The following is a 26,778-nucleotide window of genomic DNA, read 5'->3' as shown; positions in this document are numbered from 1 at the left end:
ACATACGAGGATTAGAGTTAGCATATAAGAACAATTTTGAAACAAGCATCAAACATAAAACATTAAATCGAAACGATATTTTTTTATTTATATATAATTTAATCCTACTTTATTATTTTAACTGTGAATGATTATTAAGTATTATAGTAATCATTTTGAAATACATTTTTTTTATTCATCAGTGTCAGAAAATTATTGTTTAGATAATTTATAAATCATAAAAAATTGAAAAAAAAATATTTAAAAAGAAAAAGAATATAATGTTCTCTCTCATGGTAATGGGCAGAGTCTGGATCCAAAATGGCCCAAATTAAATGTTTATTTATTATATTATTATTATTATTATTATTTATTATTTGATAATTGAACTTCAAATATATATATATATATATATATATATGGACAATCTCTTCGAGTAGTCGATGCTAGCCGTTAGCACGCCACCGAACGATACATCGGTCATAAATAGCACGATGGTGGTTGTTTTACAGGGTAGGATCGAAGTAAATTTTTATTTTATGAGCGGAAATCCAATCTAATCATACATAGATTCAACTAGCTTTTACGGAAAAATTGTGCTTACAACAATCCCAAGAAAAACCGTCATTTAAAATTTAAAATTTTTAAAAAATAAAGATTTAATTTTTATGATTAATGTAGATGCATTCATGAATTTTTTTTTATATATAATATTTTATAGGTCAATAATTCTAGCCTTAATATTTTAATATTTTTATTAAAGTAGATATATTAAAATATTCATATAATAATAAAAATTAAAATTATTTAATAATTATGAAATTAGGAAATTATTTTGTTTTTGGTTTTTTTTTTTTTTTTTTGGAAAAAGGAGGGAAAAGTGAGTCCACAATTTCAAAGAGAATCTACACATTGCTTTCACGTCCCCCACTAATGTACATTTTTGGCACCTTCCCCAACACCATAGACACAATCTTCTTATCAAGCCAGATGCGAATTCAGACCGAGCAACGAGTAACACGATAAATCGAAGCTAATTTTCATTTTAAAAGTTAATAACTCGATCGATACTCGTAATCAAAATATGGGTCTTTTCAAAAAGTATAAATTTCTCTATCGTGTTATTACAGGGTATCAGGGAAAATTCGAAAATTGTAGCGGATCGACATTAACCCCCAAATCTAAATTATCTAATTACATTTTTGAATCTAACAAAATGGGGGAAGGAAAAAGAAATTCTGAAAATTTGAGACCAAAAAAAAAAAAAAAAAAAAAAAAAAAAAAAAAAAAAAACCTTAAGATCCACGAAGGCTAAAATGCTTAATGGAGTTTTCATGGATCGCCATGTTTATGCCAACAAACAAGCATAGCGACACATCGGCGCATGATGTAAAATCTAGCCTTTTGCTCTTTAGCCAAGCTGCTACATTTGTGGCCAATGGATGAAGAGGAGGCGTTTTTTTGGGAGGAGCTGCGGCGGAGATCGGAAGGGGATTTGCCAGAGGTGGCGGCAGTCGCGGCGGCGGCGGAGGAGGAGGAGGAAGGAGTGTGCTTTTGTGATAAGCTTCTTAGCAATGGTAGTTTCGAGGAAGTGCTTCTGGTGGAACCGCTTCTGGAGAAGAAAGACTTGGACGAAGAAGAAGAAGAACAACCCGATTCCTTCTTTGAAAGCTTCCAGTTTTCTTCCATGTCAGGCGGAAAATTATCTCCGGCGTGCTTTTGATCTCTGTAAATCAATTTCCGGCGAAAAAAAATGGAAATCTCCGATTAAAAATGAAGATCCAGAGACAGAGAGAGAGAAAAAAAATGGGAAGTGAGAGTGCGAAGTTGGTAGGGCTCAGCAGTTCGAAGTCATTCTAATATATTTATATTTTTTTTATTATATTATTATGAGATTCCAATATTAAATTAATTAATAATTATATAATATTTAAATTATTATAATTAATTAATTAATAAATAAAAAAGTCCATCATCCTGCTATTTTAGTCAATCTTATGGATTCTCGAGGCTTTATTATATGGATCCAAAGACGCTGTTTTCTAGAAATACTCTTCTGATTGCTTAGCTTGATTAAACTCATAATATAATTAATAATTAATAATTAAATACGATGCAGTAAAGATTCTTAGGCACATGAAGCTACAGAAATTTAATTAGGCGGTTACATAAAATAGTTAGAAATTAATGTAATGTATATTTTAATTAAAAACATTAGTATATAAATATTAATCATATATGAGCTTCATAATCCTCATTTAATTACATTGTCGTGTATTATCCCAGCTTATTAATCCTTGGTTCGTTACTTTAATTATATTCATAAACACACATAACTAATGATTAACATAAAGTTTTTTAATTTAATAATTATTTCAATTTTCAATATTTTTTTTATATTTATTCTACTGCTCTATCCAAATATTGTCCGCTTTGGTTCGTTACTTATCTTGTTAGTCTCACAATTTTAAAACGCGTCTTTTAGTGTTACTCAGGAAAACTGTCTTCTTTGGATTTTTTTTTTCCGAGCTTCCCATTTTGGGCTTCTTCGTTACACGTTTGTTACGGAGAGGTTTCTACCGCTTATGAGAAAATGTTTGTTTTTCTTCTCTAACTAATGTGGGAAAGTTCGGGAGGGAAAAGCCCAAATAGGACAGTATCTGGATGAGTACTACTTTCATTGTGCAACTCTGAACGACACGTCTTAAAACCGTGAGACTGACGATGATACGTAACAGACCAAAGCGGATGAACCGATGTCGCATATGAATGAACCATATCTATAAACTATTAGACATGAATGAACCTACGTCATGTCTGAACGAGAGGATGACTAGATCAAGAGGACATAGGAAATGTACTTATACCAATAAAATTCAAATTTTTTCGTAGGTCAATTATAAGCAGTACGAGAAGATATATGAGAATGTCGAGATCGTCAAGAATCAAAATTTTATTTAAATCTCGAGAGTGGAACATTACCTAACATATTTGATTGTGTCGTAAAATAAAAATAAAAATAAAAAAGATTTATTTAATTATACATTTAATTTATGCGTATTGCAGACGAACGCCTTAAATTAAAGTACGAAATACAAAAATAAAAATAGGAATTTCCAGAAGGCAATATGAATTAAAATCGTTGACTGGTCAACGACTTTATGGTCAGGTAGAAATGTTGGACCTTTGGCACACCATTAATAATAATAATAATAATAATAATGTCACACAGCATTTTCACACACACCATTAATAATTACTTTTCAAATAAATTCTTAATTAATTTTATTATAAATTAAAAAAAATTAATTTTATTTAGAATTAGGGGAAAAACAGGTATTGATTAATGATGTTTAGTTGATAATTAGGAATATTAATGATTAATTAAGGAGCAATTATAAGAAAAGGAACCGTACGAGGATCTGATTGGTCAAAGAAACATGGTTAATGGGGTCAAACCCAGGAGCACATGGCATGTTTTTAGGTTGGTGTACGAATTCACCATTCCCATAGGGCTTTTATTTAATTTAATTTAATTTAATTATTTTAATTTTGGTTTTTTTGGGGGTACCCTACAAATTTTGCAAGCCTTAAAATCATGTGAGGAGTTCAGAGTGTTTAGGGGTGTCCCACATGGTATCATGTGGAGGGCACGAGCGTATGGGTGAGTGACCCAATATGCCCAAAACCCCAACCCCTCACATATGTCTTGCAAATTTGGGTATTTAATGGCCATTAAATTCCCCTATCCTTTTACACCAATGTTTCTAAGATAAGGTCTCTTGCCAATAATTTTGATGTTCATGTGTCATCCATTCGAGCAAACATTCAAACTTGTCTTTATTTTCGGGTTCTTTATAGATGAAGAAATTATTAGGTTGTTATCGCTCGGTCAAATTATAAGAACTTTGAAATTTTTGTCTATCAAATTTTTTAAAATTTTAATTTGGTATCTAATGAGTCTCTAAACTTTAAAAATGTCTCATAAATTCTTCGAATATTTTTTTTAATGATGTATTCAAAATTTTAAAAATAATTAAAAAAAAACGATGGATTAGACACAAATTTTGAAATTTGGATGTTTTTTTGAACTATCATTTTCATAGTCTTTTATGCGACGCTACCGTCAACTATTATGGGTGTCGTGCCTTTGCCTGAATTATAAGAGTACTACAAGGCTCGAATATTTTAAGAAATACTGAGTAAGGGGATATCGGATAAAATTGGAACAATAGAAGATTAGCATGTTCACTGTGCAAGGATGACACAGACAAATCGAGAAATGGTATCAGAGCTAGGCACCGAGCGGAGTGTCAGCGATGATGTTGGGCCCCCAAGAGGGTGAATTGTGAGATCTCATGTCAATTGGAGAGGAAAACGAAACATTCCCTATAAGGGCATAGAAATTTCTCCCTAACAGACGTGTTTAACTTTAAAGGAAAGTCTAGAAGAAAAAGCCCAAAAGAGGACAATATTTGCTGGTGGGTGGGCTTAGGCTACACTCCCGATTGGGGCTAAAGAGTGCAAATACATGAAACATGAATGACACCTATCATTTAAAACCGTATTCTTTTAGGTTAGTCTAGGGTATCTTAAGACTTTTATGCAATAAGTTCATGGCATCGTTTTATGAAGTTGTTTTAAATGAATGTTTCCGTATAAAGAGGTCACGTCATGCATATAGTAGCAACTCTACTTTTACTCTATTTCAAGCTCGTGGATACAACCGAGTTACAAGAACATATAGAGCGAGGAGGAACTCATCTAACGAGTCGTGGACAAGGTGTCGACCTTTCATATCATGAACATGACATGAACGAAGTAAAAAAGACGAAAAACGAGCTCTTAAAATTACACAAAACCAAAATAAACGAGAACAAAAGGTACGAGATTAAAAGTAGAATTCAACCCTAATATATACATCAAAATGAATTATTTGAATAACCTATGCTCACTTGATTGACTTGTCTCACTCACAAATGCCTTTATTGCTTATCTGCAGCCTTTTCAATTGCAACCACACGATCAAATAAGGAGGTTGTGACCCTAACATTTAGACAAACACGGCTACGACCTTAAAGTGGCACCCATCTGACCATGTGAAGGTCGAGATAGATAATTACTACAATGCAACCGAGGAGGACGGTGCATTATTTAATACACCAACAAATAAAATAATGGATGCAACCGAACAGGTCTCTCCATGGTTATAGAGAAAACAGGGACCCACAAGAATTTCATTCGTTCCTTTTTTTAGGGTATCATCGGGAACAAATTCAATGGAGACGAGCTCAGAGAATTAAAGCACGTGACTATGAACCACGATATCGAGGGTTCGAACCCACTTCGCCCACTATGACTAAAATATTAAAATTGGACTTACCAACTAAACATTAAATTATTAAATTGAGCCTCAATCAATATTAACTAAGTTATGAATATTTTTTATAAATGTGAAATATATTTTAAAAATTGTATAATTATTTATGGTTGAACTATTAAATTTTATTTAATTATTATGTACATTACCGTTAGATAAATAATACAACGTATGGAGCCAATAGATGGAATTTCTTGTTGGTTAGTGATGCTGATATTATCGAAGAAAATTAAAATAATAATAATAATAATAATAATAATAATAATAAAGTGCTTTATGGTTAATCAAAATTGGTAATCATGATTAAGTGGGTACTAATCTTGTGGCTTATATTAAAAGATACGTCTGCTAAAGTCGCACCCTTTTCTAGTCTTTGTCTCCCATTGGAAATCCCTTTCCCATTCACATTTTGGCTTATTGCATTATCAATCTAATAAAATTTATTTATTGATACAGTTCGTTGATTTGATTAGACGAGATTGTTACATTTTTTTACCTAAATAATCGTGATTTCATATAGCCCGTTTTGACTAGCTACGTATCGTCGTCAACCTCGCGATTTTAAAACGCGTATATTAGGGAGAAGTTTCCACACCCTTATAAGGAATGATTCGTTCTCCTCTCCAACCGATGTGAGATCTCACAATCCACTCCCTCAGGAGTCAGTGTCCTTGCTGGCACACCGCCCGATGTCGAGCTCTGATACTATTTGTAACAGCCCAAAACCCACCGCTAACAGATATTATTTCGCTCTGTCTTATTATGTATTGTCATCAGTCTCACGGGTTTAAAATGCTTATACTAGAAAGAGGTTTCAACACCCTTATAAGAAATAAATTTTTCACGTATACAATTTTTATTTATTTTCAAATTTTGAACTCATTTTAATATATTTTAAAGACTGGTGGGATGATAAATAATTAAATAATTATGAAATTAAATAAAATTAAAATATTCTTATGTTTATATTATATTATATCGTAAGCAAAACAAAGTATTTGGTAAACTACTTGATTCTAATTTATAATAAATTTTTAATCAATGATTATATTTGGAATATTATTTTTCAATGCCACATTTTTTTTGTTTTGCCAAAATAAATAAATAAATATATATATTTACGTGGAATTAATGGGCCAGCTTTTTCCGTGGGCCGAGAGGACAAGCCCAACAAGAAGAAAACGAGTTAATGTGGGCCAACGAATGGCCGAAGCCCATCGAAACCAGGACCCCTTAAACATCCCACGTGGCACGTAGAATTTTTAGCGTTCGATATAAACTGAAATAGTGAAAGGATAACATTTGCATTTTTTTTTTTATAATGTTTTTTGAATAAATAAAATTTATTATTATTTTATAAATAAAAATTAATTTATTATTTCCTGAAACTTTAAATTTACATATAAAAATGTGTAGTAAAAACTAATTATTTGGCTATATTGGGTCCGTGTTGAATCTCGATGCAATTCTGCCTATCTCTCTCGTAGCGTTTATCCTCGAACAAGCTTGGTTTGTTGATATTGTACGTTGGATCAACCATTTACCGACCCTTAACTTCTTGATCACGTTAAAGATTTGTTCAAAGTTTTTAAGTCTCGTGCGCTTTAGATATATTAAACTTGTATGGTATTGTCTAAGATAAAATATATCGAAAAATTAAATAATTTTGAAATATTTTATCGCATTATTTAAATTTAGTTAATCAAGATTCTTAACTATTTTATTTTTATTATATTGGATTTTAAAATATTTTTAACTAACTACAATTAAATTAAATTTTATTTAGGTTTTTGAATTTATTTTATAATAAATATTATTAATTGATTTTTAATTTTTTATAAATCTATGAAATAAAAGAAATAAATAAATAAATAAATATATATATAACGACTTCGTGGGCTCGTGTCTTGATTAGCAAGCAAACTAAAAGGGGCGGAGCGACGACCCTGTTGGCTCGCTGCCCACCTGACGCTTCTTTGACATATAATCCATTTAAAGTCCAAACACTAATCTCCTAAACTATCTCGGCTCCGAACATCCCCCATTGGATTGGCGACCGGACCTTCAGCGCCCAGGTTCTTCCTCGATTCCTCAAAGTATCAGAACCATTCCAACAATTTCGACCTTCTAGTTTCCATTGTTTGATCTCCATTTCCCGCATTTGTTTGGAGAAAAAATGGGTTCAACTTGTTGATCTTCTCTGCCCAGTTTGATTAATTATCGACGTATTTATAGATTCCACTCGTTTTGTTCAAGCCTTCATTCGAATATGATGTTTTCCAGGCTCAGCCGCTCTGTGCCGCGCTCTTCTGGCGCCCGAGTAAGTGTTTATCTCCTTTTGTGTTTTTTTGTATGATGATTTTTTGGAGGGAAGTTGTGATTTCTTTTGTTTTATGGTAGAATTTGTTACACGGTGGAGGGCGGTCGGCGATTAAGAACATCGATGAACGGATTTTAGCTGCCCCGCGAATCAATTCCAGCTTGGGAGAGAGAGATGGGATGTTAGGGTTTTTGAGAGGCTATTTTGCGTTTGTTGGGTCTCGTACCAAATTCATTCCCAATGCAAGTTTGTCCGACTTGAATTTTATCATCGCGAATCCAAAACTCCGGCGTTTCTTCTCAAGCGAAGCCCCGAAGAAGAAGAGTAAGGAGTTTTAATCCGTCTTTCGATTAAGCTATATTGTTTTCGCGATCACTTTCACGGCTCAACAATTTTTGTTTACCTGTGTTTTTTTTAGAGTAAAAGATGCCTTATTGCACAGCATTTTCGATCCTGGCGTGAATTCTAGGTTTAATGTGATTCTTTTGCTACGTTTTGGCAGATTACCAGAACTTCTATCCCAAAGAGAAGAAAGAAATTCCTAAAGGAAATGAGCAAAAATCTGAGTCTAAAGGTAATTTTGTTCTTGCTTTTAGCTGTAATTAAGGCTAGTTTTTGCATCCATTTCTATTGATTTTAGACTGGGAACATGGGTTTAACGAGATCCAATTATTGCTGTCCAGAGTAGGAGGATTCAAAGTGGACCGCTTGGTGTATTTCTGATTATTAATTTGGAGATTACTTAATTTTGATATTCTGGTCGATTTTCTTGTTTGTTCATCTGCATTGGTATCTTTACGATGTTCTTGATCATTATCATGCGATATAAAACTCACCGATATAGACTACCATTGGGGCAGATCTGAATGTGTCACTTATCGCCTTTCGTGTTATAAATGTTTCGTTCAGACATTTTATTTTTTGCTTCTTCTTCTTAGGCGACTCAAGTACGGATGAGCAAGGGAGTTTTCAGGAATACTTCATAAAGCAGTTCCAGAATTTAGTCACCCCACTAATAGTTTTTGGCCTTCTGTTTTCCTCCTTTTCTTCTGGTCCTCGTGAACAACAACAGGTACTACTTATTGTGGACAATAGTTTCACAATAATCTCTTATCGATATAATTTTCGTACTGTTGTTTTCTCGGAAAGAAACGAAGCATGATCTAATCTTTCATATATCATTTTGTAAGGCTTTTGAATGATTACATGTTTTAAGGCTTGGAAATGTTATTTATTTCTCCTTTTGTTTCCATGTTCCCCTCATTCAATTATTCGAAAGTAATGTACTCGTTAATCCCTTTCCCTTCCTTCCCTTGGGATGTTTTTGCCCGTGTTTACCTTCAACAACTTGATTCGTCGTCCATTAAGTAATCGGTATTTTGTCTCTGCAGATAAGTTTCCAGGAGTTTAAAAACAAGTATCTGGAACCTGGTCTAGTAGACCATATCATTGTTTCTAATAAATCAGTTGCAAAAGTATTTGTGAGAAGTTCTCCTAGCGATCAAACAAGCGAAGTTGTCCATGATTCTTCAAGTGGTGCTGTCACTAAGGGAAATGGGGGCCAATATAAATGCTTTTTCAATATTGGAAGCATTGAGTCATTTGAGGAGAAGTTGGAGGAAGCTCAAGAGGCATTGAATATTGACCCTCATGATTTTGTTCCAGTTACATACGTCTCCGAAATGGTTTGGTATCAAGAATTGCTCAGATTTGCCCCAACACTCCTGATTTTGGGGTCCCTCTTTTATATGGGCCGCCGAATGCAAGGAGGAATAGGTGTTGGCGGTGGAGGTGGTGGTAAGGGCGGCCGAGGAATATTCAATATAGGAAAAGCTCATATCACTAAAGTGGATAAGAATTCTAAGAATAAGGTATAGACATTTGCGTTCTTCTCCAATATTTGTGGTATCCACATCGGTTCCCTCCTTGATATCCCTGTTGTGTTGATGCACACATTTTCCATTTTTTTCCTTTCCTTTTCAGATCTACTTCAACGATGTTGCTGGTTGTGATGAGGCAAAACAAGAAATCATGGAGTTCGTGCACTTCCTGAAGAACCCTAGAAAATATGAGGAGTTGGGTGCTAAAATTCCAAAGGGTGCACTTTTGGTTGGACCTCCTGGCACGGGAAAGACCTTACTGGCAAAAGCTACTGCTGGCGAATCAGGTGTGCCTTTCCTGTCTATATCTGGTTCTGATTTCTTGGAGATGTTTGTTGGTGTTGGACCATCAAGGGTTAGAAACTTGTTTCAAGAAGCCAGGCAGTGTGCTCCTAGTATAGTTTTTATCGATGAGATTGATGCAATTGGTCGAGCAAGAGGACGTGGTGGTTTCTCGGGTTCTAATGATGAACGTGAAAGTACTCTAAATCAATTGTTGGTTGAGATGGATGGCTTTGGAACCACTTCCGGTGTTGTTGTACTTGCTGGAACAAATAGACCTGATATCTTAGACAAAGCTTTGTTGAGACCTGGTCGATTTGATCGTCAAATAACAATTGACAAGCCCGATATTAATGGTCGTGAGCAAATTTTTCAGATCTACTTAAAAAAGATCAAACTCTTCCATGAGCCATCATATTACTCACAAAGGCTGGCAGCATTGACTCCTGGATTTGCTGGAGCAGACATTGCAAATGTCTGTAATGAAGCTGCCTTGATTGCTGCAAGGAGTGAAGGCACACAGGTCAAGATGGAAGATTTTGAAGCAGCTATTGATAGGGTAGTAGGTGGTTTGGAAAAGAAGAACAAGGTAAGTAATTGACATCACTCACTAGACAATTTTAGAAACTTCTTATCTGACATCCAAGTCAAACCTTGTTTACATTATAGAGAAAATATATCTGGTTTTCGAATAAGTACTCTTAACTAGCAGCTATCCGGGTCGTCCATCTGCTATTAAGTTGCTGTAGAGGAAGACCCATAGGAGTATTACTGTTAACTTGTTAAAATAGGAAATCCTGAAAGCTATCTTTTATTCACTGTCAAATTATGAGTCGATGATATTAAGCTCTAGTATGTTCCCGGATAATGGAGTCGAACGAGTTTGACCCATGTGAATTTTGTCCGCTAACGTTCCTGTTTACTGAGCAGGTGATTAGCAAGTTGGAGCGCAGAACTGTTGCCTATCATGAATCTGGTCATGCTGTTGCTGGCTGGTTCTTGGAGCATGCTGAACCTTTGTTGAAAGTAACCATTGTTCCTCGCGGTACAGCAGCTTTGGGGTTTGCACAGTACGTTCCAAATGAAAATCTTCTCATGACCAAGGAACAACTTTTCGATATGACATGCATGACCCTTGGTGGTCGTGCTGCCGAACAGGTAACTACATATAGCCTTATGGTTTAAGTTTTCTGACAACTTTACTCCCTGACACAATTCTAATGTAGTAACTTGTTTGAAAATGTGGCATATAAGTTTGTTTGAAAGTGTTCGGTTTCGTTTGAGTGACTGAGAGAGCTGGAAAGGGGTGTCGAATGGTGTTGAAAACTAACAATTTGGTTGGTTTTAGGATTGGTTTTACTGCTTAATTGTCATTTGGATATAAAAAGATGTACGAAGGGATAGATCAGTAAACCCAAACGTCACCTTACGAACCTCATTTGTCATCTACAAACAATAACTTATCGTGTGGGATTCTGTTGCCCGTTGTTAATGGATGCATGAATGTTGACTCGACCGCCTCAAGAAGTTTCGAAACTGGGTTCAAGATATAAATGGCAAACTTTGTGTATGTTTAAATTGTGGCTGCTTGGCTGTTTTGTTGACGAAGGATATGTTGTTTCATACAGGTATTAATAGGTAGAATCTCAACTGGGGCTCAAAATGACTTGGAGAAAGTCACAAAGATGACCTATGCTCAAGTAGCAGTGTACGGTTTTAGTGATAAAGTGGGGCTACTTTCTTTCCCTCCAAGAGACGATGGTTACGAAATGTCAAAACCCTACAGTAGCAAGACTGCTGCACTAATCGACAGCGAAGTGCGAGAATGGGTCGGGAAGGCATACAAGTTCACGGTCGAGCTGATAGAGGAACACAAAGAGCAAGTGGCTCAAATTGCAGAATTGTTACTTGAAAAGGAAGTTCTTCACCAAGAGGACTTGATTCGGGTCTTGGGTGAGCGGCCATTTAAACCGAGCGAGGTAACGAACTACGATAGATTCAAGCAAGGTTTCGTAGAGGCAGATGAGAAAAGTGTGGAAATCCCCTCAGTTCAAGCAGCTGAGGATGATGATGGTTCTACACCTTTAGAACCACAAGTTGTACCCTCATAGCTTTGGCCTGAGTAGTTTGTACATTAAGTTAATTTTTTTCCCTTTTGTTCTTCATTTTTACATATGGATAGATATAGCATTTTGTGATTTTTACTCGCAAAATATTTTAAAAGTTGATATTCTGTTGGATTGGTTGGTGCTTATTAGGGTAAATCATTTAACAATCTAATTATTTGAAAAATAATTAGACTGAAGTGGGTTTAAATCATTTAATTTTTTTATTTAATAAATTTATATAATATACAATATTTTGTATGATTAATGAATCCCGAGCTTAATCCTTTCAAACTAAGCACTTTCATGGTAAAGTTGCTATTGAATTTACTCGACGGTAGACAGGTCCCCGACCAATCATCCCGACACTCACCTATTTTGTTTGGGTCAAGTTCATTTCAATAGGACCTGAAGATTCCTATACTAATTTTTGCGTTGAAAAGGCGGTAAAAAAAATCAAATTATGTGTTAAAATATTATTACTTTACAAATTAAAAGATTAGTTGAAAAGGCATCAAAAAAATATTTTAAAGCTTCGAGGGGAAGCCCGAAAAGGAAAATCCAAAGAGGACAATATCTACTAGCGGTGGATCTGGGTCGTTACAAATGGTATCAGAGCCACACACCGGACGATGTGCCAGCTTTCTTGCTATTCCCCGAAGGGGGTAGATATGTGGGTCGTTACAAATGGTATCAGAGCCACACACCGGACGATGTGCCAGCTTTCTTGCTATTCCCCGAAGGGGGTAGATACGTGGGTCGTTACAAATGGTATCAGAGCCACACACCGGACGATGTGCCAGCTTTCTTGCTATTCCCCGAAGGGGGTAGATACGAGGCGGTGTGCCAGTAAAGACGCTGGCCCCAAAGGGAGATGGAAGGAGAACAAACCACCCTTTGCAAGGGTGTGGAAACCTTCTCCTATCTAACGTGTTTTAAAGGCTCGAGGGAAAGCACAAGGAAAGTACAAAGAGGACAATATCTGCTCGGAAAGTCCAAAAGGCTTGAGGGAAAGCACAAGGAAAGCACAAAGAGGACAATATCTGCTGGGAAAGTCCAAAGAGGACAATATCGGCTAGCGGTGAATCTGAGGGAAAGCACAAAAAAAGCCCAAAGAGGACAATATCTGTTGGGAAAGTCCAAAGAGGACAATATCGACTAGCGGTGAATCTGAGGGAAAGCACAAGGAAAGCCCGAAGAGGACAATATCTGCTAGAAAAGTCCAAAGAGAACAATATCGGCTAGCGGTGAATTTGAGGGAAAGCCCAAAGAGGACAATATCTGCTGAGAAAGTCCAAAGAGGACAATATCGGCTAGCGGTGAATGTGAGGGAAAGCACAAGGAAAGCCGAAAAAGGACAATATCTACTGGCTAGCGGTGAATTTGAGGGAAAGCCCAAAGAGGACAATATCTGCTGAGAAAGTCCAAAGAGGACAATATCGGCTAGCGGTGAATGTGAGGGAAAGCACAAGGAAAGCCGAAAAAGGACAATATCTACTGGCTAGCGGTGAATTTGAGGGAAAGCCCAAAGAGGACAATATCTGCTGAGAAAGTCCAAAGAGGACAATATCGGCTAGCGGTGAATGTGAGGGAAAGCACAAGGAAAGCCGAAAAAGGACAATATCTACTGGGAAAGTCCAAAGAGGACAATATCTGCCAGTGAATCTGGGAAGCTCAAAGACAAAGAGGACAATATCTGCTAGGATATAGTTGTTACGTTTATTTATTATTAGGACTAATTTAAAATCTTTTAAAGAATATATTTGATAAAGTTCTTATAATTTAACCGCTAAAATACAAATTTAAATCGTCTAATACCAATAATCGTAACGCAGCCCACAGGTGGCGACTAGAAAACAAGCTATGGCATATCTGTAATTTAGTGTTGTTTCGAGGGTGTATTGGGTAATTAACAAATTGAACGCTGATTCTCAGAAAAACCCTTCTTCCCCCGCCCTCAGGCGCAGATTACAAGAGTTTCAAGGTTGCGCGCGCTCGCGAACGCGAAAGTGGAGGAGACGTAGAAAATTGATTAGACATTGAAGTTTGTTGTTCGAGCTTTCCTTTGCTCTAATCGTTATGGCGAAGCGCGAGCTTTCCAATACATTAAGGAACTTGAAGGTAAACGAAGCTTCAGATTTTTTTTTTCTTTCAGATTTTCTGCCTTATCATGCTTCATTAGTGTTTCAACTTTCTGGTTGTTGGTTGATTGGCCTAGGGAACTGCCAAATTATGTTTGAGATTTCTTTATTTTGATTCTGTTCTTGCTTTGTGCTTATGAGGAACCGATTTAAATTGTTATGCGAGTTATTGATTTTTTGTTTTGCCATTAGTTCATGCAAAGGGCGGGTCAGAGAGAGGAGCAATCTAAGAAAGAGGAAGAAGTAAAGACTGATGAGAATTTCTTTCCTTCGAGTACTATAATTAGAAAGTGGTAGGCTGTTGGTCTTTTCAATGGTTTGTTTGTTACTTTTGATTTATGGTTGTTTCACTACCTTTTTTAGTTGTTCATGATCTTTTTTCTTTTTTCGTTTTTCATGAGTTCAATGCAACAAACTGTACACAAATCTACGCATAGTTCTTCGGGAGCAATTTATTTCCTGAAAACGGACGATACATTTGAAAATTGATGGATTATGTGTGTTTGACGTTCTCTGTTTATCTTTATGATTATTGTTAGAATTTTGCTCTCTGAATGTGATAGATTCAAATATACATGCCTGCGGTTACGTATAAATGTTATTCGTACCTGTCTTGCTACAGAAAGTCTAGAATAGAATGAGAACCCTTTGTATCTGCTTCTAGTGTGACATCTTTACGTATCAAGCCAATCTCTGCTTTTGGCCGTGATAGTCGCTTTATGTCAACTTAGCTCTTTGATATCTTTTTTTCAAGAAACTGATTTTTTTTCTTCCATGTTGTAGTGTGGTTTTAGTTGAAGGAGATCCTCATCCAGGCGCTTTTAAAGGTCGAATGTCATTTCAAAGCTTTAATCCTTCAATTGATGTGAGTATATATTTTCAGTGTCCTAAAGTTTATCTGTGGACTATAGCCCTTTGTGTTTTGCATGGCTTTCGTCTCACATCAAAGCTCTGCCATTATAGAGACTCAATGAAGAAGTAGCTAGCTTAGGCCAGCATGAAATTCCTGGCTCTTCATCTGGAAATCACAGTGGAAACCTTTCATCAAGGTTAGTGGTTATAATTTCACAATCTGTTTCGCTCTTTCTTTTGGAAAATTATTGCTTCCTATAGGATGTTTTATTAACTACTTTTCTTGGTAAGCATCATTTTCTCCTAAATGAAGCTAGCTTTCTGTGTCTCACTGTCTTTTAACAACATAGTTGTCGCTACAAATTTAGTTGTAATTAGCATCTGCATTTAGTTTTGTGTTAGGAGTAAAGTTTCTGAGAATCCCTTTTTCTATTTTTTTTTTTTAAAGAAAATGAATGGCCGTGCCAACAAGTAAAATATGAATAACATTAACAAAATTGTTGCCTTAAATTTTGTAATGGAGCATTTTTTTTATAAAGAAAAATCAAACTTTTATTGAGAAAAAAAATGTAATGGAGCTTTATGTTGTATATTTCTCTTTCCCCCCCCCCCCCCCCCCCCCCCCCCCCCCCCCTTGTGGGGGTGGGGGTGGGGGCTTGAAATAGAACATTCATTCCCACAGAAAGTCACTTGAAAGTAGTTATCATTCTTTTCTTTTTTTTTTTTTCCTTTTACCCTTTCATCTTCAGACAAAAAATTTTGTTCCCCAGAGATAATGGATCTTCACAAAATGAAGCCTCGTGCTCAAACATTGATGAAAAAAATTGTGAGGCTAATGAGGACCTTAAAAGGAAACAATCTGAAGTAGTTTCTGATGGACGGCATCCAACTAAGTTTCCAAGAAGTGGTCGGGAGAACCAGCAATCATCATTTAGTCATGGTAAAGGACCTTCCAAAAAACCAAAGGGTGAAAAGCTGGACTGGAATGTTCTTAGGCCCTCCAAGACTCCCAATAAGAGTGGATAACCTTGTGTAGGAGAGTCCTTAGATGGGTGGAGAATCCAGTTCCTATGCTCTTTGTATTGATTTCTTGCCATATTTTGTAGTTATATAGGACTGTTCAGAGTTCCGTGATCAATTTATTGGATGCGTCATTTAACGTCTCTTATCTAAAACAAATTAGATGTTACACATGTACCACCTCATTCCAGTTCCTTAATTCATACATTCCTGTACTCTGATCAAGAATGAAGCTCAATGCTTGGAATATTGTCTGTTTTTGTAAGAAACTAGATATCTGGAAGATTCTTTTGTATTGCAAATGGAAAATAGATTCTACAAACTTATTTTGTAGCATTCAAAAAGAGTGGAGCTTTCATGGTAATGGTAATTTTACAGAGGGAGCAGAATTCATTTCACTTCTTTTTTAGGTTCCTGTGCTTAAGGATTTGAGGGCGTTTTAGTTCTCTGTTTCATCTATGTTTGGTTTACGTACCGTTGGTCTACGATCTGTTGATTTGGACTGTCACTGTCATTAGATCCACCCAACCATCTAGGATATAATCAATGCTTTGATCCAAGTAAAACAAACAAAACTGGATAATCTTAATGTGTTCAGTGTGTTCAAATCTTAAATTTGAAACTTTAAAAGGGCATAAATAAAGAAAAAAGAGAAGTTAATCCTGAGATGGTCCATATCCATAAAACATAAATGAAAATTTTCAAATTCGAGATGGTCTGTTATCCATCTCTGATTCTTTTATGGGCAATAGAATTCGAATTTAACAGCCATATCAAGAGTTTTAAGGAATAGACTCAAACTACTGATCAGCTACCATCTTTATGTACAAAGAGAAACCGTTCTCCTGATCACATGTTTAATTCCCACAGTTCATGGTCATCATACTAGTACTAGTACCTACTAAGGTTACAAGGTAATGTTTTGCACAGATATAATAAGTGAAACAATCTGGCTTCATGGATGCACTACCTCAAACTTCCATGAGTAAAGAGAAATACACACAATAGGTTTGAATGCACCTATTATAGAATTGAATGCACCTCTCGGTACTGTTTCGGGTCCCATTTTCTTGTCCCAAATTATAGCAAGCTATATGTCTATGCAGGCACCCAACAACAAGAAGCATAGACTATCCGTCCTTTCCATCCTTGAAGCATCCAGCCCTCATCTTCATCTAGTACAAAATCTTTGTGGTAATGGGATGTTAACTTGGTCCTAAACTTGCACATGATCTCCTTGTCCAAAGGAAGCTGCTTGAAACCTGCCCTCATACACCGAACCTGCCACTGCTTATAGGGTTCAGGCCTCTCAACCCTCTGAACTCCCTCACATGCTACTACGTTCATAATTTGGCGACCGAGAAATTCTCTCTCTAGCATCATCCTCTCTTCACTGTCTCGAGGTAAATTAACGTCTAAAGCATCATACAATGCAGAGAAGTGGAAGAGTGCTTCCCTGAATCGTGTTATGAAGAAGGGTGCATTGTAGGATCCATTAACCACAGAGTGGACAAAGATGTTTGGATTCATCTTCCTTATTAAACGTAGAACAATATCCCTTGGACTACTTTCTTCGACAGTTTCATCAAGTAGGCTGTTAAACCTGTAGAAACAGTTCACAACTAGCACGTCATTGCTATCAAGCTTTAAGTCCTCGACTCGGATAGTTTCCCAGTTATTTGATGCTATGGCTTGATATTGAAAAGGAACTTTAAAGCGCTCACAGTATTTCGCCAAACGGCGACCTGACTCTTGAATCTTTTCTTCTGGACGAAATCCTGGTAGAGGATAATCAATACCAGTAATGCGTAGCTTGGGTGGACCATCAGGTAGTAGTGCAAGAAACTGAATTAACATTGGCCATAGGAAACCATAGCAAATGCCAAAATCAATAACATGCAGACTTTTAGCATTTTCGGCAACCTTCAAAATCATTTTGATCATGAAAAAGAGAGAGAGCTTCTTAAAAGGGCAGGATGAAAGGTGAGCTTGGTAAGCTTTCAACATATCAGCCGCTGAAATATTGCTTTGAGCTAGTGAATCATAGTAAATTCTACTTCCTGTGCCAGTGCCAACCATCCGAGCCTCAAGAGCATTAGAAAAGAAATGAGCCATCCTTTGGGAACCATCCCCAGTCGTTGTAGAATGCTGTCTAATCTGCTTAAGTAGTTCATACGCAATCCTACGGTCATCAGAAGACACAGCTTGTGCACATAATATCAGAAGATTCCTCAAATCCACAGAGTTATTTCTCTTATCCTGTTTCTTTTCCCGAGCTTTCCCAGCATTAGATCCACCATGAACTTGTCGATTATTCTGCAATTTCTCACATCCACCATTTGCAGAGGCCTCACTTCCACAATCATGGAGTAGAACCTTATCGAACATGTCAGTTAATTCTTCCTCATCCCCATAAATGGTTGCATGCTTGTTTTTTCTCCCTTCTTCTGAATCCAAATCTATAGCTTCAGGTCCACGATTCTTCCTTCTCTTTGATCCATTAGGCGAATTCTCTGTTGTATCCGTTACCTTAGAAGCTACTCCTGTGAATTTGCCACTGCCAAGATCGATATTCAGCTGATTACCCACTGGGAGAAACTTACTTGCCTCCTCCAACCCTTTTTGATATTGCAAGATGGATGTGCTATCACTAAAGATATTCTGAGCCAACAGCTCCGTGACAAGCTCATGACTATTAATAGTTAGGCTGCTTTGATACGAACTACTAGGAATAGATCTTGTTAGTATAGAAGACTTACTTTCTCCAGGATCAACAACCCATTGGGGGTCAGGCGAATTGCTGTTGGCAGCACTAACAGCAGTACTTGTACGATCACTGTCGCTTCCACGACAAACATCTTCAGAGCTCTCGCAATCTAGGGGAGGTTGGTTAGGCGAAGGGGGAGGGTAGTTCTTACCAAGAGCATCATAGAAAGATTTCTCGGTATTTTCAAGACCCAAAGGATCATAAAACATGCAAGGCTTCTCCTCCAAATTCTCTTCCATCAGCATTTGGCTGATGTACTTAAGAACACTTTCCCTGAAGTCTAACTCGTCCGAGGAAGAGTCGCCATCAGGGCTTTGCCCTGAAGCCACCCCACCCAAGTTCAAATCCACAGCCCCTGGAAACTTGTTGGGGTTTGGTTGGTAGGGGAAAAGGGAATTATCAACGAAAGGAACAAAATCTGGAGATGGGTCGTTGAATTCAAAATCATTTAGTCTAAACCCATCATCGTATGATTGGGTTAGAGAGGTCTGATAATCAGCCATGCGATCTGTGAAAGCGTTGAGGTTTGGATCCATAGTTATCTACGCCTCCAAACAGAAACAAGGTCAACCAAGAGAATCAAAAGATTTTAGGTTTATAAAGTCACCTGAGAAAAGCGAAGGGAAGGTACAGTGAAGAAGATTATGGGGTGGTGGCGGTGGTGGTGGTGGTGGATGGAGTGAGATTTTAGGTTTATAAAGTGAAAAATGTCGCCTCTCTGGTGCGTTTCCTGGAAACGGCTGCGCCGAGAGTTGAGAGTGATTGACAGACGAAGCGGTAAGGCATTGGTCAAGATCGCTTCGTTAAACATTATTGTCTTTGCCCATCCGGAGATACTTCGATTGGATTTTGGCGCTTTTCTTCTCTGTCAGTGTCGTAGCGTGGCACAATTCCGTGCGGCCAACTCCTAGTCTCCTTTATCTTATTGGTTGCATTTATAAAACTGTCAAAACATTTTATTTTTGCTTTCAAACTTTAAAATTTTAATTATTTTTGCTCTTGGATTTTCATAATTTTTATTTTGGTATTCAGCTTTTAAAATGGAACCAGTTGGGGCTTTGCTGTAGTATTCTTTTTTTCTTTTTTCTTTTCCATAAAAAAAACTTTGCCTATTCGGTTTTATTTAACCTATGTGATTTTAGTGTATGCATATGTTAACACGTTAGGTTATTAATTCAAAAACTAAAAGGGTTATTTTTTAAAAGTTTAGGGTTAAGTTCATTGTCATTTTGACTTTTTAGGGATCAAAATAGAATATCTTGTAAGCTTGGGGGCAAAAATGAGATTTACCTAAATGTATAATCTTGGTAAGTTTTGCCTTTTGTTTTCTTTTTTTAATTTCATATCCTATCCTTTAGTAGTAAATAAATGGGGAAAAGAGATAAAATCACTCTTGATGTGTAATATTAAGAGTGATTGTAAAAATCCCATATTGTTTGTGGGTTTTGAAATTTTTTCAAATTATAACAGCTAGAAAATGACATTGAAGTTTTTAAGAGATTAAGAAATGAAATGAATATGTCTATGGTTATATATTTGACCTTAATTTTTAATTAATGCTTGTAGCTCTTTGCTTTTGCCAACATTTTGCTGGTTTCGATTTTAAAACCCACGTGAATTTATTCTTTTCCCTTGAATTAGTAGATTAAGAATGGTCAACCTCTAGCTTTTAGTAAGTTGACTAAAGAGATTACGAAGGGTAGAAAATGACTAAAATAAAGAAACAGGTCCATTTCTCCTGCTTCATATTTTAACAACTCCCCATAGTTTTCTTTCAACCTGACTGACTTGCATTAGTATAATGAAAGTTGTCAAAATGCTACATTATAAACTCGACCCAATTCTTGCCCATGTACAACGTGCGTTTTGAAGATTTTATCTTAATACATGTGGTGACAGCAGAGAAATTTGGTAGAAATTTGGTAGAACTTATAGGAGAAGAGAATATTGTATTACTAGAAAGAGTTAAATTGATTTTCTACATTTTCTACCAATGCCAACCTAAGTATATATATATTGGTAATTTGAGACATTTCCCATAATCCAAAAACCATGCATATGAACTAATGAACCTACATGTCTATTCATGTACTTATACATGAATCTGCAAGTGACCCTTCAACACCATTCCTTAAACTGAATTCCGCCTAAATCAATTTAGGACTTCATCTTCTTGAACCTCTGCAGATCCCCATTTTGTTTTGGAATGACTTTAAAAAAGTTCACTATAGAAAATTATAATATGGATTGGATTGGATATGGAAAATATGGAAGAGACGTGTGGAGTTAGAACTCATTGTATGTATTGATTTAATAATCATATCTAGCAAATGCTAAGCGTAAAAGACAAATTAATGAAACCGGAAGATACCTAAATAATTGAATTGACAAGACAAAAAGGCAAAAAGAAGTGGGAGATCAACAAAAATTCAGCCTGAACTGAAATACATTGAATCCACCTACTTGTGATACAGGAAAAAGGGTCATTTTCTAAATTTAAAAGTCAGAAGTGTGCGAGAGTTGGAAGACCATTCCAAATTTTGTCGGCTGCTTTTGATTTTGACCTTTCTTAATTCTTGTGTTGTTCCTATGCGTGCTCCTCAAGAATTTTTCTTCTTCTATTTTTTAAATTACAAGTTTAATTTTTTTTTTTTAAAATAAGGATGTCCGTTTTTTCCACCCCATCCGATCAGTGGGGGATCTGCTCCTGATAGAAAGTCCACGTTTAGGTGGAAAAGAGGAATTTTTCTCTTGACTGAATTATATTAGATTATTTATTCTTTTTTGTAATATTTTTTGGGTTAATGACTTCTATTTTTTATATGTTGAAATTTTGAATGATTTGAAATAATAATAGTGGAACTTTTGTGCTATTTGTTTACATCCATTAGTTTGTAAGGGATTCAATGCAGACTTTGGAACCACATCAATCCATCCCGAAGTTGGTAGTTAAACTCTACTAGGTGACAATATTATAGGGGAGGTCCTGGATAAGGATAATTATCTTTGTGTGTGGAATATTATTTGATGTTCAAGAATTTTCTATACTTATAACGGAGAGTTTTAGGGTGCAAAGAATAAAATAAAGGTGGACAATCATCATTGTCCTCATCCCATAAACATCCATATTTATGAACTTTCATATTTATTTATTCGACTTTCCAATACTAAATTTGATGTCTAATAAATTTTTAAACTTTCAATTTGTATTTAATAAGTCCTTAAATTTTAAAATATCTAATAAATCTTGAACTATTAAGTCAGGATGTATTTAAGATTTTTAAATATTAGTTGATCCTTATATGCAACTCTAAAATTTCAATCTTGTATCTTGTGAATTATACAAAAAAAAAAAAAAAAAAAAAAAAAAAAAAAAAAAAAAATCAAATAAAATAAGAATCTATTGGACAGTTGAAACTTAAGAATTTACTAGACATGAAAAGTTATCTGAGTTTCTTGGGATGCAAAAAAAAAAGAAGAAAAAAAACTATGGTCGTTTTCCTAGTTGTGAATGAGAACGAGGAGTCTGTCTTTCCTTGGGTTGGAAATTATCCTGAATTTTTTGCTTTTTATGAATACTTTTCTAGGATTATGTTGAACAGGTACAATATTCTGTCATCTCATGCATTTTTAAGCTGGATTATTTTGACTTTCATATTTGTTTTTTAGTTTTTTAAAAGCTAAAAGTGGGTGGAAAGACTATTAGCCGAGGATAGATCTATTGGGGCTTCACAAAAACATATTCATCATATCAATAAAAATAATTGAAAAAAAAAAAGTGCCTAGTAGCTATTTATGTTCGTTTCCCTTAAAGCTGATAAAGACTTGTTTTCAGATCACAATCCCAAAACAAAAGCTTTCTAAAGAGTGATGTAGAAAATACTTTACAAAGAGAAGGAAAAACCAGATTTCCTAAAGTATGTACATGTATGCATGCATGCATACATACATACATACATACATATATATATACATATATATATATGTCATTATACTACATGCTATTTAGTCAATGAATAATACAGGTAATTGAAATTGAAAATTACTATTCATGATAATAATTAAAACTAATAATCTAAGAAGAAAAGGGAAGGGGGGTGGAACAGGAGGAAAGAGAGAAAAGGCAGTTTTTATTATTTTTAATTTAAAATATCAACGCAATATTTAAAATAATATTAAAATATTACTTATGACCCTTTCAACCTATTATTAAAAATAGGAGAACTAAAAGAATGCATTTTGAAACCCTAAGGACCAAAACACACCTATTGCTGAAAAACTCGTAGGCTAAGGATGTCTTTTCTATTGTCTTCTATATTTATTTGGTTTAAAAGTTAGATAAACCCTAAGTAATTATAAAATTCACTCATTTATTTAAGGTAAAAAATTAAAATTTTGGTTAACAAAAGGAAGGGCTAATTTTCATAAGGAACGGTTGCTATTATATTCCATTACCCAACCTTCCCATCGCTTCGCCCCTTACATTATGGAGATTAGAGGAAAGTGGTTTTCACACAAGCGACAAGCGCCGCGCCAGTCAGGAAAGTGCCAAACTGAATGCCTTTTTTTCAATTAAAACAATTGCCCCCAAAAGCCAAGAAATCAGAAGCTAAAACGTCTATATCATTAAAATAGTCTTTCAAAATTATAATTTCATATTTATTTTGTTGAGAATAAATAGTTTTTTGGTTTTTAAATTTTTTAATATAGTTTTTATTTATTCATGCCACATTTTAAATATATTTTGAGTTTAGTTTATAATTCTTAATTTTCAAGATGTTACTCTTCCTCTTCCTCTTGAGAGTTTTAAATTTGTTTTTGTTTGGTCCATAACTTTCCCTTTTGATCTTTGATGTTAATTTAATTCTTCTAAATTAATTAATAAAAAATTAACACGTCAATGAAAGCAAATAAATTATGCTCAAGATGCTAACCTAACCACAAATGGATGATAATCACAAATGATTTAACTGTGGCACAACGAATAAGCTAGCAAGATCAAATAAATGCAACATAGCCAAACTATTTGATAAGACTCATGGGCAAATTACAAATTTAAGAACACATTATGGCACGATCATTCGTTTTCCTTTTTTTCAACAACATTAATGTGATGTACCAGAGACTTTGTACGATAAAAATCAAAAGTTCCGGCACAAATTAATGCTCAAAAGACCAAATTGACGTCAAAATGGAAATGTAAAATAAGAAAAATAAAAGAATACCGAGGAATAGGTGAAGTTCTGTTGACAGACTCTTACTCGGTCAAATAATTTACAGGAAGAGGCAGCCTCTGAATGCACAGTAGAGACGACCCTAGTTTTGGGCTAGAATAAAACAAAGATAACGACTCTTTTTTTTTACCTAGTAAATATATATATATATATATATATATGGTACAGATTTGCTTTTTGAAAAAGACGTTGAGAGATTTACGGGGTGAAAAGGGGAAGACCTAAGGGCAAAAGAGAGAGGAAGATGCTCATATGGGTAACTTCCAAAAAGAATTGAATGCCTTTTGTCCAATCAGATTTTTTAACTTTAATTTTGTATCTAATAAATTTAAAATTTTAATTTGGTATCTTTGTTAACCTTTTAAATTTAAAATTTATCATTAAATTTAAATTTTTAATTTGGTATCTTTGTTAACCTTTTAAATTTAAAATTTATCATTATGATAAGTTAGTCAAATGTTAGGGTTCATAAACCCAAAAATTTGCAAAGACAAGCCCTAAACAACATCTAAAGCCACACGATGAAGAAAAATATCAGGGTGCATCGTGGGTTGCACTCATTTTTGTGCAGCTCACCTAATTGTCCAACCAAACTCATTTTCTTTTCTTTTCTTTTTATATCTTTGAGTTTAAGACGGGTCCAGCCCACGAAGCACTCTAGTATTGCTCCATAAAGAATTACACATGATGCAAAACAAGTTCTTTCCCAAAAGACTATGTGATATTTTTCCGGATGCTACAAAATAAAGGGAGAACTATGTATACCTAGGCTTATGCTCCCATCCTAATAAGGATAGTAAAACTTGACTTGCTATCATGAAAGACTCGGATACAACATGAGACAAATACTATAATTTTCTAACACCTACTGTAAATGAACGTCCGGGGATGTGGAGCATTCTAATGAGTATGGTGTTATTGAAGAGTTTTTAAGAACTTCATCCCATATTTCAAATCGGTCTACCATCAATAATCGGACAAAACTAAAGTTAACTTGCATCCGAATTCACAGCAAACAACAAATTTCATCCAACAGAAACTGAGTAATGATGATTAATCATAACGAGAAATGTAGATGGTAGCGGATGCAACAGATTATATAACAAAAGGATAGAAGACTTACCTGCTTACTGAGTAATCATCGAGTGAATTTCCTTATAATTTAGTCTTCGACTTTCGAGTCACATGAATAATAAATGATGATTCTCAGCCTGGTCAACTGACGCTCATTCGGGGTAGTGACTCACCTATGTTAAAAAGTTGAGACAAAATGGTTTAGCTCTGGGCATTCACCGCCAAACTATAAGACGGAATAACAAATTGCATCTTAATAACAAAGAAAATAGTTGAAAATTTTCATAAATAAAAGGAACTGAGAATTAAAATGATTGTGCTCATGGATAGTTCTTGGAGGATTCTTCATGTGCTGTAAATTTAAAAAAAAAAAAAAAAAAAAAATGTCCACGAGAATGAGTATGCTGTCACGTTTTCAGACGATTAAATCCTTACGAGAAACCAACAAAAAAAATGACGAAAAAGAATAGTCAAATGTTCTACAAAAAATGATAATCCACCATGATTAACCATTTCATAACAAATAGCCCAATGATGATGTTCTTGTGAATTTCACAAACCTCTGGATGATTTTTTAAATCGTCGTCCTTGGTTAAAAACTAAGAACAGGTAGAAAGTAAGCTATATAAGAGAATTTGTGCATCGTTTTCCAACAACTAACACGATACATTTGTTGCAAGAAAGTAAGCTATATAAGAGAATGAAACTGATAATTGAAATGATTATCTGTACATTCGAGAATGAAAACAAGTCAAATGTTGCATCTGAAGTTAACGGAGACGAGGTATACCATTCCTCTTACTTTCATCTTCTTCTCCTGCATCTTCTTTCCCTCCTTTCCTAATCCTTCATAACGAACAATCTGAAAGTTGAAGGGAATGGGGACGCATGAACGATATCTTCGAATAATGGTACCAATATCTTTATGTACGATGAAGAACATTACATACTCCACAACAAATTGAAGTTAATGCTGAAAGGAGTGTAGAAGGCTACTATAACCGATGATAGTTCGATGACAAGATACTTAAATGCATTCTCACACAATTAACAACGACACAGCCTACTGATAATTATGCCTCAATCAAGTCTTCGAATCCTAACAAAACAAAAGTAAAAATACCTCAATTAACGCTCGTAACGATCTCCGAAGAACGTTGTATACTTGTGGAAGTCCATTTCGAGTAAAGATCATCACATCTCCGTCATAGAAAAAAGACAGTGTTTAATACAATCCTGTCTATTTACTATAATCCTGTCTGTAATAGCCTCAATGCGTCGAACCTTTGTTCATCGGTGCACTAAACACGGCTTTTGGATTATCCTCTGCGACTCAGATTTTCAATCAACAATGCTAGTCTGAATGATAAGTTTCAATGATTTCCAAATTCGTAAAGGACTAGGACTACGGCTCGAAGCGGATTTCTTACAACTCGAATCGTCAGCTCTCGTCAACATAACCATACGAGGCTTTAGAATGCAAAAACTTACATCGAAATGAACAGAAACTGGCGCGCAATGCAAACATTCGATAGCAAAACTAAGCGCGAGAGTTACCGTCGAAGAATCAGTGAAGGAGACGGAGAATGAATTCACGATCCTACGGCATTACAGGAGGAAGGAGAAGGAGAAGGAGAATTTCACGATGCTTCGGCGGCACTGGAGGAAGAAGGCGCCATTCGATCAATGTATTTGGTTCGGCAAATTGGCATGAAAAGCCGAAGACTACATTTAAAAATTAAAT

General features: G+C 35.4%; 4 protein-coding genes, 1 long non-coding RNA gene and 1 other non-coding gene across 8 annotated transcripts; 3 read left to right on the top strand and 3 right to left on the bottom strand.

Moving 5' to 3' along the window:
- Positions 1 to 1,071: 1,071 nt before the first annotated feature.
- Positions 1,072 to 1,815, bottom strand: LOC111776862 (uncharacterized). Its single transcript, XM_023656260.2, has one exon. It carries the CDS (start codon positions 1,666 to 1,668, stop codon positions 1,312 to 1,314), a length of 357 nt encoding a protein of 118 aa, XP_023512028.2. The 5' UTR covers positions 1,669 to 1,815; the 3' UTR covers positions 1,072 to 1,311.
- Positions 1,816 to 4,174: 2,359 nt separating this feature from the next.
- LOC111777916 (U6 spliceosomal RNA) lies at positions 4,175 to 4,276 on the top strand. Its single transcript, XR_015412641.1, has one exon. It is a non-coding gene; the product is annotated as a U6 spliceosomal RNA (small nuclear RNA).
- A 2,999-nt stretch (positions 4,277 to 7,275) lies between these two features.
- LOC111776799 (ATP-dependent zinc metalloprotease FTSH 10, mitochondrial) lies at positions 7,276 to 12,095 on the top strand. The gene is made up of 8 exons (XM_023656171.2): positions 7,276 to 7,679; positions 7,760 to 8,003; positions 8,182 to 8,253; positions 8,618 to 8,751; positions 9,071 to 9,550; positions 9,663 to 10,430; positions 10,772 to 10,999; positions 11,470 to 12,095. The coding sequence occupies exons 1-8, from the start codon at positions 7,629 to 7,631 to the stop codon at positions 11,950 to 11,952; spliced, it is 2,460 nt and encodes an 819-aa protein (XP_023511939.2). The 5' UTR covers positions 7,276 to 7,628; the 3' UTR covers positions 11,953 to 12,095.
- A 1,793-nt stretch (positions 12,096 to 13,888) lies between these two features.
- LOC111776852 (uncharacterized) lies at positions 13,889 to 21,837 on the top strand. Of its 3 annotated transcripts, none has more exons than XM_087118614.1 (5): positions 13,889 to 14,067; positions 14,280 to 14,380; positions 14,871 to 14,952; positions 15,051 to 15,136; positions 21,201 to 21,837. In XM_087118614.1, the coding sequence occupies exons 1-5, from the start codon at positions 14,026 to 14,028 to the stop codon at positions 21,385 to 21,387; spliced, it is 498 nt and encodes a 165-aa protein (XP_086974740.1). In that variant the 5' UTR covers positions 13,889 to 14,025; the 3' UTR covers positions 21,388 to 21,837. The 3 variants fall into 3 exon arrangements, with proteins under 3 accessions (XP_086974740.1, XP_023512011.2, XP_023512013.2); XM_023656243.2 differs by lacking the exon at positions 21,201 to 21,837 and adding an exon at positions 15,689 to 16,295 and having other exon boundaries at positions 13,892 to 14,067; XM_023656245.2 differs by lacking the exon at positions 21,201 to 21,837 and adding an exon at positions 15,710 to 16,295 and having other exon boundaries at positions 13,896 to 14,067.
- On the bottom strand, positions 16,635 to 19,631 carry LOC111776801 (scarecrow-like protein 34). Its single transcript, XM_023656175.2, has one exon. It carries the CDS (start codon positions 19,260 to 19,262, stop codon positions 17,058 to 17,060), a length of 2,205 nt encoding a protein of 734 aa, XP_023511943.2. The 5' UTR covers positions 19,263 to 19,631; the 3' UTR covers positions 16,635 to 17,057.
- Positions 21,838 to 22,731: 894 nt separating the features above from the next.
- Positions 22,732 to 26,747, bottom strand: LOC111776872 (uncharacterized). Its single transcript, XR_002812309.2, has 4 exons — positions 26,592 to 26,747; positions 26,158 to 26,481; positions 25,825 to 25,896; positions 22,732 to 25,207 (listed from the first exon to the last, which is right to left on the bottom strand). It is a non-coding gene; the product is annotated as an uncharacterized LOC111776872 (long non-coding RNA).
- Positions 26,748 to 26,778: the final 31 nt, after the last annotated feature.

Source organism: Cucurbita pepo, chromosome 16, assembly GCF_057944985.1.
Source record: "Cucurbita pepo subsp. pepo isolate OVF chromosome 16, ASM5794498v1, whole genome shotgun sequence".
NCBI lineage: Eukaryota > Viridiplantae > Streptophyta > Magnoliopsida > Cucurbitales > Cucurbitaceae > Cucurbita > Cucurbita pepo.
The sequence above is the reverse complement of the archived record's forward strand: the minus strand, read 5'-3'. Positions and strand labels throughout refer to the sequence as shown.